This window comes from Salvelinus fontinalis, chromosome 3, assembly GCF_029448725.1.
Source record: "Salvelinus fontinalis isolate EN_2023a chromosome 3, ASM2944872v1, whole genome shotgun sequence".
In the NCBI taxonomy this organism is placed as follows: Eukaryota; Metazoa; Chordata; class Actinopteri; order Salmoniformes; family Salmonidae; genus Salvelinus; species Salvelinus fontinalis.
The window spans coordinates 41402862-41417087 of record NC_074667.1 but is presented as its reverse complement, the minus strand read 5'-3'; the positions used below and the strand labels follow the sequence as shown (position 1 = coordinate 41417087).

Genomic DNA, 14226 nt, shown 5'->3' with positions numbered 1-14226 from the left:
AGCTGCTGTCCTGTAGCTACTGTAGGTCTACACATCAATTCAAGATGGAACTTTGCATAATTCACTGAATATACTGCAAAATTCACCTGAGCTCCGTAAATTGGTCTTCCCTGACTGTCTGACCATCTTGGGACCCCTGTCACCATCTAATCCTGCTAAGACATGATGAGCATAGTGTTGTGTACTGACTGCACTAGAGGGCTGCATTTCTGCAGTATACCAGAGATCATTGCGGCACAGTCAGCATTTTTCAAGCTGCAGGCGGGAGCGAGCGTCAGACAGATGAAAATATTTTTGTTGTCCCACAGATTATTTTGAAACGTTCCTCCTTCTGCTTTGTATGTGTTAGCGTACCTATCGTATTAAAAACATACATTTTTTGCATTAGCCACACACTCAGAATTAGCTGCGTCAACTTCAGTAGCCTACCTCTCCTAGTTGGGTGTTAGAGTTCAAGTGCGCCTAGTATGTGTGGCGCTCAACCAACGTGAGTCGAAGTGCAATCATAAAAATGAATCATCATTGAAAAGGAAAAGGCACAACATAGTTTACCACATTGCCTAGAAATAGGCTTAAATGTTGATCACCCATATTTTTCTGTCTGAAAATCTTCCCTCTCCAAAAAGGTAGGCTATAAAAATAGATTAAGAGAAAGTGCCAGTCTCTCCAACTCTGCTCTCTTCAAACTACAGCTAGCATGTTGGCTGATATAGCCCAGTAATACAGATAGCCTAATATAAGGGCCATGTGAGAATCTATGGTAATTGAACCTATTTCTTAATTTCTTAAGTTATTTTTGCACATTTGATATTGCCTATAGGGCGCAACATTGCTGGGATCCTGGCTGGCAAGTGAGCTGCATCACAAATGCCTAAAATAACATTGCGGGACTGTGGTTGGGTTTGGGACCATCGGAAAGAAAGCCAGCAGGTGCTGGCAGAGTGAGGTATGAAAAGCTGTGTCTCAGGGCGGGAGCTGGATGAAAAAAATCGGTCCTGTGCAGACCTCTACTGTGCACCATGACAGCGAAGCCTGTAACTTTAGAGTTGCTTATTACAGTGTCAGTGTGAAAAGTAGGGAATTATCTAGGGAAACTGACAGATCAATAACATTACATTGACATCTGACTAATACAACTCACATTGCACTGAAAAAATATAATTCTTCAATCATTTGGCTGATGGTTTTATTGTTAAATTCAATTCTAGTTTAAGGCAAAAATAATAGCTAATGTAAGCCAACCTTTGGCCAGCTCTCTCTCTCTATCGGTACATCAACTAGCAAAAGCTTGCCAAGTTCATTTACTTCTGAAGCGTGACAAAACAAAGGCTACAAAACATTTCCATACAAACAACTGCTGTTAGATAGTAATAATAGCCACCTCATATCGCTATCTGACAGATAACTAGAGGCTAGAGCTGACCTGGCTGTGGAAGCTACTTACTAGCGTAGCGTATTCATTCACCTCAGTCAAGACGGGATGAAACATTAGCTAACGTTACATGTCAGTCACAATACTAGCTCAGCACAGCGAATATACACTTGTTTTGTATTTTTTCTGATAAGTTGAACAGCAGTTACCTTGCCAGCTACATCAGTCAACTAAAGAGTACACGTTTCAGTTCTGCTTTCTTTTACAACTCGGTGAAAGAGCTCAACACTATGTTCAACTCTCCCGTGCTGGCCCAGCCAGCCTTCCAGAAGCTTTGACTTCACACAGCCTGTCAGCCCGCTCTGTGGTGTCTGTGTGGTCCTAAATCCAGTTGGATAAACACTCCGAACAGCCTACCTGATTGCTCGGAGGCGTCTGCATGGTCTTAAAGCACACCGTTGCCGTGTTTTGTATCACATTCCAAGGATAAAATTTGGGGGACAAAAATGCAATTTCAGAATGTGGGGGGGACATGTCCCCCTGTCCTCAGTGGAAGTTGCACCCCTGCCTACAAGTGTGATCTGGGATTTATATTGGATAAGCAGTTTTAGCCTATCTTCAGACTGTACTGTCTTTGCCAACATGATGAGATTATTATGGACAAAAGAGCGAGATTATTCATTGGAAAGGAGCATCAAGCTCATCACCTTGCACTTTCACTACCCTGTGAAGCTCATCATTATTTATTTTAGGCTTACCCTGGCTTAACGTTTTGATAACTGTGTAAATCTCTCTAGGTGAAGGTGGCTTTTGACAATATATTTGCCTGTATTTACCCTCCAAAAATGAAATTCTAATTATCTGCTAATGTGGCTATCATAAAGAGCTACAAATGCCATGAAGATCTGGACGAGACTGCCAAATCGAGGCAAAGGTCAGAATCTCTGGATTAACTATCTAATGCCAGCTAAATTTGGTCATGAATAAATTGGCTAAATTTCTTTAAATTGATATGAACTAATAAATACCAGGAACTTTATGTGAATTTTGCAAAACCTATTACATGAATTTACCATTGGTCCTGGTGACCATTGGTCCTGGTCCATTCTAAAATCCACGTAAAAACAATTGTTTTATGCGCATTTTCCTAACAGAGATGTTTCCATCAAATTGACTTCTTGCAGATAAAAGCCTGTGCATGATCACATAGTGCACATAAAAATACCTTTTGTGGTTAAATTACCAAATAAAAAATACAAGTTAAATGGGTTTCCATCGCATTTTGAACTCTACATATGGTCCCCCCCCCCACCAAATTTGGGGATTATATAGGAAGTGTGCCCACTATGGTATTGGCACGTGCGTTCTAGCCAACAGCAGATAGGGGTACAGTACTGTATCTGCACGCTGGTGGCTAGAGCGCAAATATAGCCTACAGGATGAGATTATCATGCACAAAAACACAAGATTATGTTTGCCTAACAGCAGCCAAGCATCGATGATTATGTCACCAGAATATAACCCTTGATATTTATTGGAAAGGAGCATCAAGCTCATCACCTTTCACCACCCTGTTAAGTTCATCATAAATTGTTTCATCTGTAGCCTAAAACTGTTTGCTTTTGACAAATTGTACTTGGAGGACCACACAACATGTCATTGGGTGACTCCAAGTTTACTTTGATATGATGGTTATTATATCAATATTTGTGCATAAAAGCGTTGCCAACGACATTTCTCGCATAATTTGTTTAATCAACACAAAGAGATCCCTACTTCCCGTGGCATGTACTTTACTTGGATAAAAAAGGTTGGATGGTAACCTGGTTTAGCCTGTGTCTGTTTGTCCTTCATTGGACCTTGAGGTGTGTCACAGGAAGTGAGAAAGAAATTACAAGGAGGCCTACGCCCTCAGTGTCCATAGCACTTTATCAGAGGAACCCCTCTGCCCCCTAGTGGTTATTGTGCTTCTCACATCCACCTGGCAACAGGTTGCTCACGGCAAAAGGAGTATTTGTATTTGTATTGTATTGTATTTGTATGCGAACCAGACATTTTACAATAATAAACTTAAAGTTTACAAATTTGCACAAATGAATGAAAGGGGATAGATACTGTATCTCCAAAGGCCTGTACTGTAGCTATGGTGCCTACCCTATCCTTCTGGTTCAACTGTTGCTGTAATTGAGGCATCTGTCTGGCTGTAATGAGGGTAAATTACACTGTTATGAATAGGTTTCCTCTTCTCCTCCAGCTACTCCTCATCACTCCTCCGATGTCTCTCTGGCAGTGCACCAGTACTGGTGCCAGTGACTTTGGCTGCAGCCGTACAGGCAGAGAGATTGTGTCCCAAATGGCACCCTATTCCCACATAGTGCACTACTTTTGACCAGAGCTCGATTGCCCCTGTTTAAAAATAGTTCAATATATAGAGGATTTGGGACATAACCAGAGAGGTTCTACCTAAGTAGGCCCCAGAAATAAATGTGCCAGTCCCAGTCAGTCGATTCAGGCCTCATCAATCAACTCCTCTACCACTAACCAGTTCCACCTCGCTCTCCCCCATGTCTTTCATGACTTTGATTGATATTGTACATGATGTGTCTCTCTCTCACACTCTCTCAAAGAATTTACATCAGTATAGAGTAGATCACTATGAAGACATAAAACAATCTATAAGCTGAGTCTCATTGTAATGTTTTGTTACTACTTTTATTAATCTTATTAGTTTTTATTTTTAAAGCACACATTTTTTTCTTATTTCCTACCATATGCATTAGCCTACATTCTCAGCCAAATTTTCAAAATCTTCACTAGACAATACAAAAATGTGTTGGAGTTTCTATGGCACAATCTTATTTTTTAGCTTGTTGCATTTCCCTCTGATCCAAAAAGGATAAGCCTACTATAATATTAACATGTATGTATCTCATACATAAAGCCTAAGATATTAGAGGTTACTGACCTTCCTCACTGTATTTTAGGCCCAGAACCGCACCTATACTGTGTTGAGTGACATGTGTGGAACCAATCGTTCTTCTCTACGCGAGCCGCATTCCACCAATCACCAAAGCTGGGCGGGACTTTTAATGCTGCTCTTCAACATGGCGGACATGTCGCCTACGAGTTGAATTTAAAGCACATTTGACTTAAGTTAGAGACAAAAACAGTGAGTAGTAAGATTAGAATATATTGTTTTCAAGACGGTAACTGCAGTCTACTAAAAATGAAAGGCAAGGAGCGGTCGCCCGTTAAAAAGCGCTCGCGGATTCTGGACGATATTCGAGACCGGGGAGGAAGCCACCTAACAAGTAAGAAAATGGGAACACTCTCGGCGGCAGGCAGCAACGGGAATAGTTCTGTCAAAAGTGGTGGTTCGGTGAAACGGAGTTTACCATCTGAAAAGAGAGACTGTCGAGATTTAGACGGACATGTGGCAAATCGAACTGGGAGTAGTCATGGATATGCTAATACAACTGGTTCGAGTAGCAAGCTACACATTAGCATTGCTCTGGACCCCACGACAAGGACCAATTCTCGCGGGGAACCGCGGCCTCTTCCGAGTAACGAAAGTGAGTACAAGACTCTAAAAATCAGCGAACTGGGCTCTCAGTTGAGCGACGAAGACATTGAAGATGGATTATTTCACGAATTTAAGAAATTTGGGGACGTGAGTGTCAAAATAAGCCGAGTTAACGACGAAAGGGTGGCATTTGTGAATTTCAGAAGGCCCGACGATGCCAAGGCGGCCAAACACGCACGCGGCAAGTTGGTACTCTATGACCGCCCTCTAAAAATTGACGCGGTGTACATGAACCGGAGGAGGAGCCGCTCCCCCATCGAAAAAGATCCATATGCAGAAGTTGCAGGACACAGACATTTGCATGTCCAAAGACCCCTTTCACCAACGGGGCTAGGATATAGAGATTTCCGACTGCAGCAGCTAGCTTTGGGCCGTCTCCCTCCTCCCCCCTCCCTCCCTAGAGAACTAGAAAGAGAGAGGGAATTTTCTATCTATGAAGCCAGGGCCCGGCCACCCTTCATCCCTGACTGCGCAGCTTTCTGTGAGGAGGACCTTCTCTCCCCTGAAGATGAGCATCGGGCCAACAGGACTTTGTTTCTTGGCAACCTCGATGTCTCAGTGACAGAGAATGACTTGAGGAGGGTGTTTGACAGGTTTGGGTTGATCACAGAGGTGGACATCAAGCGGACATCCGCTCGCGGACAGAACAGCACCTATGGATTCCTAAAGTTCGAGAACCTGGACATGGCTCACCGTGCTAAGATCACCATGTCAGGAAAAGTGGTGTGTCACAACCCTATTAAAATTGGCTATGGCAAAGCGACACCCACAACCAGGCTGTGGGTGGGGGGTCTTGGCCCCTGGGTCCCCCTTGCTGCTCTGGCTAGGGAGTTTGACCGCTTCGGCACCATCAGGACTATAGACTACAGGAAGGGGGACACGTGGGCCTACATCCAGTATGAGAGCCTGGACGCTGCCCAGGCCGCCTGCTCCCACATGCGTGGCTTTCCTCTGGGTGGTCCTGAGAGAAGACTTAGGGTGGACTTTGCTGACACAGAGCTCCGCTACCAGCAACAGTACCTGCAGCCTCTCCCTCTGCCTCCTCACTTTGACCTAGTGGCAGATTCGTTCGTCCACCGACCCACCCTCGAGGCCATCAGAATCAGAGAGAGGAGCCCTCCACCCCCACTCCGCTTCAGGGAAAGGGAACTGTACAACGCAGACTGGGCTGGCCCAGCAGTCTGCGAGAGGGTGCGAGGGGCAGCTTTTGAAACCGTGGATCACCTGGAGAGGCGTTCACGTGAACCCTGGTCTCTGGAACGGGAGCTGCAGAGCCGAGACCAGGCCCGAAAACGCCGCCCCTTAGAAGATGGGCGTCGCCCGGACCGCTCACCAAACAGCAGTGAACATGGGCGTCGTCGTCACGGCGCCTCTCTGGAGCGCAGCCCTGGTGGCAGCAGCCGGGACGGGGGGCGCTACAGCCCCCCACGCTCCGATAGGCCCTCTCCCATCAGAGAGCAGCGGGGCAGCCTAGGCCGTGGCCCTGGGGACAAGCGGCTGCGGACAGACAGCCCAGCCTTACCAGAACGGGACCGCAAACGCAAAGCCATTGACTCATGCACAAGCCCTGTAAAGAGGGAGGACCGCTCTGATCACCCTTCCTCTTCCCTATCCAGCCTGCAGTCTAAGCAGGGGGCCGGGGGGCAGAAGCTGTGTCAGGCCTGGCAGGGCGTGCTCCTGCTGAAGAACAGCAGCTTCCCCACCTCCATGCACCTGCTAGAGGGGGACTTAGCTGTGGCAGCCAGACTACTGGTGGAGAGCTCCACTGGTGGTCAGGTGTCCCAGCTAAAGATCACCCAGCGCCTGCGTCTGGACCAGCCCAAGCTGGATGAGGTGTCCCGTCGCATCAAGACTGCAGGCCCCAGCGGCTATTCTGTCCTCTTGGCTGTGCCCGGGAGCTGTGAGGAGGGGCCCCAGGATGTGGGAAGCTCCACCGAGAGGCCTCTAAAGAACCTGGTCTCCTACCTGAAGCAGAAGCAAGCGGCCGGCGTCATCAGCCTGCCTGTGGGTGGCAGCCGTGACAAGGACGGCGCAGGAGTTCTTCACGCTTTCCCGCCCTGTGATTTTTCCCAGCAGTTCATGGATGCCTCAGCTAAAGCCCTTGCCAAAACCGAAGAGGACTACCTGGTGATGGTCATTGTCCGAGGAGCCTCATAAAATGAGAATCATTCATGTGTGATGCATTGGTAGCACATTCACACCCACAATGTGTTACGGGATTTAGCTGTCATTGAAACGGAACAGGGTGGGGTTGATAGCTTTCTGTCTTGCTACAAGTAGAACTTCTTGGCAGAACACAATGCTATACTAAGAGTCATTTGGTAATGAAAAATAACAAGCCTTTCAGATATTTTAAGTTGTCAACTTAGCATGCATTAGCATGTAGCCTTCATTACATTCTATTGGTGGTCTACTTTTAATGTGAACAATTTAAATTTAAATCGCAAGAAGTGGATACATTTAATTGAAAATGGTTAAGTCAAAGTAGACTCACCTTTCTCTATTTGCTTAACTAATCTGTAAATCATTCATCTGTAGAGTAATTTATGCGTTTTTGTGAATCACTACTACATTGGTTATTGCCTTTTTATTTGGAAAAAATCTGACATCCATTGTATTTGCAAACAATAATTTATCTGGTGTCAAGTCTTGTTTGCTAGTCATTGCAGTAGAACATAAAAGCATGTAAAGATTAATCTGAAAACTGAAAAAAAAACTGAACTACACTTAGTTATCTCCTCATTTGAATTTCTTACTGGTAATAGATAAGCCATGCCATATTTTAAGAGCCCTGTGAAGGTGTGTAGTTGTAAGACGATACAGTTTTCCATTGCATTATCAATAATTTATTAGTAAAATTGGCGTCTGCTTTTGTTGATCAATAAGAATATACCTCTATCAAGCAGCCAATGTAAAGGGACATGAACGGTTTTGAAATTCGATTATTTACTTAAAACTCTACCTGGAATATTTTCAAATCAAACATTGCTGTTTGATAAGGTCTTACTTATTTGATCCATAATTGGGAGGATTTTTGTTATTTCTAATCGCCAAAGTGCTCACATTTTCACCGACTGTTGTCAGTGTATCTTTGCTTGGCACCAATAGCACTCACAGTTAATTTTGAATTTTCGATGTTGGAAACAATATTTTGTGTGATACATTATAAGAGAATCTAGGATATCAGAGTTTGTTTTACAAGTGTTGCATTGCCCTGTTGACTATATAGACTAATAGTAAAAAGAAACACACAAAAAAACAAGGCTCATAAGTTTCTTTTGAGTGGTCTAATTTAAAAGTGCCTATTAGTTAGGCACTATCCAAATATTGACTCTATTACCGTAAATCCAGAATGGTTTTGATTGTCAACAGGTCTATGATCCTTGGGTTCATTCAATAGAGATGTCACACAAATTCCATAGAGGGTATTATTTTTTTACCAAATAAGAACTACCACTATTTTCCTGTGCCACTGAGGTCCTTGAGGTCAGGACGTTATCCTGTTTTTTATATTATGAGTAATGTTATTTCCAACAATCATCCCCACAGTTAAATGGTTAAGTTTAAGTAAGTATTTTACTATACATGGTAAAGAGGGAAATAAAGCTTCTAAACCAAATGATGATGGCCCCTCATGGCAGTAATATGTGTCCCTTGATGACTTCCCCTTTTGGTTCTGAGAGAACTGTCTAGAAACCATTTAGAGACTGCCTAGCCTTCCAGAAAGCTAGGCGGCGCCATTTCACATAGTCTTTTCAGTTCCACAAAAGTGAGTCAACAAGGTGAGAAGGAAAGTAGTTTATCTAAATGGAATTTCTCCAATGAGTTCAATCCGTTATGTCAAATGTATGACTCACTTTTGAAACAGGATACCTTTCTATTTGCTCTCAAGGACCAAGAGTATGTGTGTCCCTAAAACATCTATAGATTTTAACAATTGGTTTAGTTCAACAGTGTACTTAAATTCTGTTTAGAGTTAAACTAAGGATAAGGTTTTTTGACTGGCTTATGTATCAAAATCTCTCAATACTACAGTGGACGTTCATTTACATAATTGTTGATTTTTAATTTGGCCTTTACATTAATTGACAACTTTATACTTGGGGAACTCACCAGTAGTGTTGTTAATGCCATAGCCGTCTGCTTCTACTTAGAATTCAAAGTGTATTGGCATTTTTATATATATAAAAAAAGTTTTATTTAAAAATGTATTTTAAGTGACATTTCTTGTATAAAATTATTACTGTATGTATGTTATGGACACTTCAGATTTTTGAGCAAGGAATACCAGAGGGGATAACACCACCATACCACCGTTGGACACTGGAAAAAACCATATGCAAAAATACTCCAGAATGCACAGGGGCAAGGGTCCTTTGCACAGTGGCCCTTTGTGCATTTCCTCAGAATTTACTGCTCGTTGTGTTAATGCTTTGTGATGCCATTTCCCGTGTTTTAAATGGAAAATATGCTTTGTGCTGTGTCCACCTGATTTTTGGAGAAAAAATGGAAACCGCAATTGCACATGCGCCTAAGACGTAGTTGTCAAAAAACACAAAGTGCAGCTTGCACTTCATAGATTTTGTTTCGGTATCAATAAATGTTCTCTTTCGTGGGAAAACAAATGTTTCTGCCTTGGAAGACGACTTTTGTGACCTTTTCTGTTGTGTTGCGAAGGAATTGGCTTTCGCACTTGAAAAATGGGAGCACCTTTCCAGACCAGAAAGGAAAAAGAAAAGTGTTGAGAGCAAGGGAAAGAGCTCAAATCTTTGTGTTGGCATCATTGCTCACCATCATTGTTGACACAGCTTTTTGAAGAGTTGCTGATGTTCCAGCTGTTAATGCCCAAATCCCCCCCCACCACCTTTTACCTGGCCATCATTACTTTGCCTTTGCTGAGATGTCCCTAGTGTCCCTTTGAAGTGGGAGTGGGGCCCTACTCCTGTGTTATCTCTGGTCCTCGTAGCCATAGGTGATGAAGCTGTTTTCCAGTGAGCTGTTACAACTGGGGCTGGAGAGAGGCTCACCTCTTGCTGGCTGCTGCTCTGATGGTGGCGCTATTGTCATCACCTTGGGCCACTGATCCAGTTGTCCCGGGTGTTCCACTGCTCTGCACACCACACCTCCTGCTATGTGTCACTTTGGCCAACAACACACAGCTGGAGTGCCTGTCCTGTCCACTCAACTCTACTGACGAAAACAACCCTGCAGACCTAGGAGGGTAATGCCTCAAGATCTGTTCCAGCTTAACAAGGAGCCATAGTTTTTATTATTTGTGTATTTACCAGTTGCTTTGCTCCCCCTGCGTTGAAGCCTGCAGGAATAATATTTTACTGTGTTAGGGTCAGTTTACATTGGTACCCCACCATGGGATGGAGTGACTCGGCACCCAGGCTTTCCACAAACCACCATGTGCCACTCCCAGTGAAAGGAACCTCCCGCCCTGTGCAGGGATCGATGATTTGAATTGATTTAGTTTTAGAGGTTATTCTAAGTGAATATGAAATCAAAATGAAGAGACCGTCATTGGGCTGCCATCAGGGATCCAGAATCCACAGGAGGCACTGCCCAGTTAACAGTCGGCTTAGTGCCAGGATTCCAGGCCTGACTAGCATAGTTGTGGATTTGGTATGTAAACTTTGGTAGGAAATGCAAATCCTGCCTTGTGAGAGATCCACTGTGTGTGCCACACCCTGGACTGCAACACAAGGCTTCTCAGAGGTTTTGAGCTCTGCCTGTCTATGACAGGAGTGGGCACCTCCCTTCCCCCCCACAGACACCTGTCCCTGCTCAGGTAAAGATTGCTGCCAGCCTGAACGACATACTTGGTACGTATAAACAAAGAACAGTCTGATCCCTTGTTATGAACACCTGAAAATCACTTAATCTGGTATTTTGTACTTAGATGCATTCTATATATGAGGCAAGCAGATAAGCCGTTCAATTAATGATACCTGGTTCATAATAAATGTAATACCATACACTTGTATATATTGCACATAAACGGGTATAGACCTCTCCTTAAAGCAATGCCATCAGTATAATAGCACTGGTTACAATTTATAGAAGTGTATTGCTCCATGATCATTTTGTTTCACTTTCAAAATGTCCATAGGTCTGTTATACAATTCATTAACAGTGCGTTGTCAATAGTTTTTTTCTCCCTGCATGCTGTTTTGTCACAGGCAAATTTAGATTCAAAATATTGCTTAACCAATAGAAGTCCCTCTGATGTGTATGTCACATACCGGTAAGTTAAATTGAGTATGACGTTTTACTCCGTCAAGTGTAACTGGGGAGTGATAGATAAATAGCTAGGTCAGGACTATTCCTAAAATCATACACACATCTAATAATATCCTCATAGGCTATACTGTTTTTAAAAATGGTAAAATATTCAGATGCGCTATTTAACTGCATGCGGGAAGAACAACTGGTAGAGAACAAATGTTAGAGTTAAAATTCAAACTGCACATTATCAGGGGAGACAGGATCCATTTTGTTTGATGATATGAATGGGTAGGATAGTGTGTTCCCTGCTTATAATGAGTGGGGGAGTGACACGCTCTTGAAAACATCAGCTTTTTATGTCTGCAGCATGAGCATAACATTCAGTTTAACAGAAATCTTAGTGATGGAAATATCTGATAACAGGTGCCTGAAGACCTGGTAGTATGCCTGATATGATCAATACTGCTTGTACAACTGCATAAAATGGCAGGGACACATGAAATAATCTCACAGTTGCATTTGATAGATTAGACACAAATGGAAGAACAGCAGCGGACTCATGCCCCCACCTCCAGTTGAGAATAGCAGAAAGGATAGACGTATAAAAATGCCATGAGTATTGATCATCAGTAGTTGTGTTATGTTCAGATCAGTAGATGTTGTCAGATCATGCAGCGCCCTTCTTCACTGATGATATTGAATGGGTTTTGATGAATGACTTATTTCACTGTAGATAACATTGCCTTTGCATTATGAAGAGGTAAGTAGTGACTTTCTCTTGGCCATCACTAGTCCCAGGGGGCTTTGAACAGTAAATGCGGTCATTTTACCATTCACAATACGATTCTAGAAGATTCAATCAGCTTTTTTCTACTAAATTATAACACTTAGTTCATTTGTTTGATACTGAAGGCTTTGGTTTATTTAGAACATATCCTTATGATATGTGATATTAGGTTGTTAATTTTCTCCAGTACAATTTCAGGGGATTTCAATGTTTTTATGACATGTTCAAATGTTTTAATGTGCTACATATGTTTGTTGTTTCTCTGGCCAGTCTTGTCTTTGTGTTAAGGATGTGGCTCTGTTTCAGTCCTCAGCTCATCGATTAATCCTCCAGGAAACCGTTTGCAGCAGGTACTACATCATGCACTGTAGTAAATACACATTAGCCCCATACTGCTGTATTATGACCTCCTTTTTGTTCCTCATGAAAGGAGTGAACAGGGATTAATCACGTTTGAGTTTCACAAGAGCAACATTCAGAAAAGGAGGAAATAAAGAAGCTTGCTCCATTAATCTTTCTGCTCTGGAAGAGTCATACAACCTGAAACAGAACTGTAAAACTGTACACGGGTCAGAGTTTTACCTTAATGTTTTATCTAATTAACAAACATCTGGTTGATACAGTATTAAACAAGGAATTCATCTGACAAGGGATCCACACATTGGTGAGTACATTTTCTAATGCTGTCAGTGTTTACCATTTAATGTGCATTTAGCCAGAGTCATTATTTACTATTTGAGCTAATTTTAATTTGTACATACCACATTACGTTTCAATTAAAACTATTTGTAGAATGTTTTTTTTAATAAAGAGTATTTTATTTTAAACATGGCTGTTGTTTTTTATTAGTGTGTTCTCTTTTATTACCTTTGTACATTTGAAGATGAGGTTGAATGATCTAAAGTTATTACAGTTTTACAACGTTACAACCTGTTGGCATTAAATACAATTTTACGAAATTATAAGACCGTGTAAGTTATGATGATGTCTGACTTTGTCCTTTAGAGGGCAGAGTTGTCTAAAGAAGTTAGACAATTACCTACGTCACTTAGATGTTATTCAGACGCATGTGAAATATCAGAAACATTATTACTGACATTATCTTGTTTAAAAACACTCTAATCTAGTGATAATTGAATCAAATTGTTGAGACGCGAACAATTGAACAATTCCTATCAGACTCAAGTATGCGGAAAGTACGCTCAGACCTTTATTTGCAGTCATTAAAGTCACTCTATTCTTTGTATCAAATGGCCATTCATAAATAATATGACAAGCCATTAAACTAAACCCATTAAACTAAAACCAATCATACACACTCATATGTTACATGCTCACATTCTGAAAAGTCAACAGCCCCATTTTACAGAAATCTTTATTTTTGTGGGAAATGCTGAGTCATGACGTACTGTTCCAGTTTATCTATATGACTTATTATTAACCTGTAACAAGGTGTGACCTACATGTACTGTATATGCACTTCATTAGTGCAGATGTAGATTTATTGTATGCTCATCTTTCTCATGCAGTTGACAACATTACACAAATAGAAACACTTGCCACTTCAAATAATTCACGCTGAGTATACAAAACATTTGGAACACCTTCCTAATATTGAGTTGCATCCCCTTTTGCCCTCAGAACAGCCTCAATTCGCCAGGGCATGAACTATACAAGGTCTCGAAAGGCCCATCTTGACTCTGAAGTTTTCCACAGTTGTCATGTTGGCTGGGTGTCCTTTGGATGGTGGACCATTGTTGATTCACACAGGAAACTGTTGAGTGAAAAACCCAGCAGCGTTGCAGTTCTTGACACACTCAAACCGGTGCGCCTGGCACCTACTACCATACCTCGTTCAAAGGGACTTAAATATTTTGTCTTGCCTATTCAACCTCTGAATGGCACACACAATTCATGTCTCAAGGCTGGAAAATCATTCTTTAACCTATCTGCCCCTTCATCTACACTGATTGAAGTTGATTTAACAAGTGACAATAAGGGATCATAGCTTTCATTTGGATTCACCTGGTCAGTCGGTCATGGAAACAGCAGGTGTTCCTCACTGGGCGAGCACTGCTCCTACCTTTGTTTGCCCTGTCTCAATGCAGGATCATACGTCAAAAAGATTCTATGGAAATTATACTATTGCTTCTATTTTTAGACCCTCTTTATTCCTAATTGTTGAATCATTTGAGGCATGGATAAGACATTTTTGTTTGAAAGGTTTCAGGTGAACTATCTGTTTATTGTTCC

The 14226-nt window shown here is 42.3% G+C and overlaps 1 protein-coding gene across 1 annotated transcript; it reads left to right on the top strand.

Annotated features, from left to right (window-relative positions):
- The first annotated feature begins 4456 nt into the window (after window positions 1-4456).
- LOC129848660 (RNA-binding protein 15-like) lies at window positions 4457-12800 on the top strand. The gene has a single exon (XM_055915759.1). It carries the CDS (start codon window positions 4599-4601, stop codon window positions 7110-7112), a length of 2514 nt encoding a protein of 837 aa, XP_055771734.1. The 5' UTR covers window positions 4457-4598; the 3' UTR covers window positions 7113-12800.
- Window positions 12801-14226: the final 1426 nt, after the last annotated feature.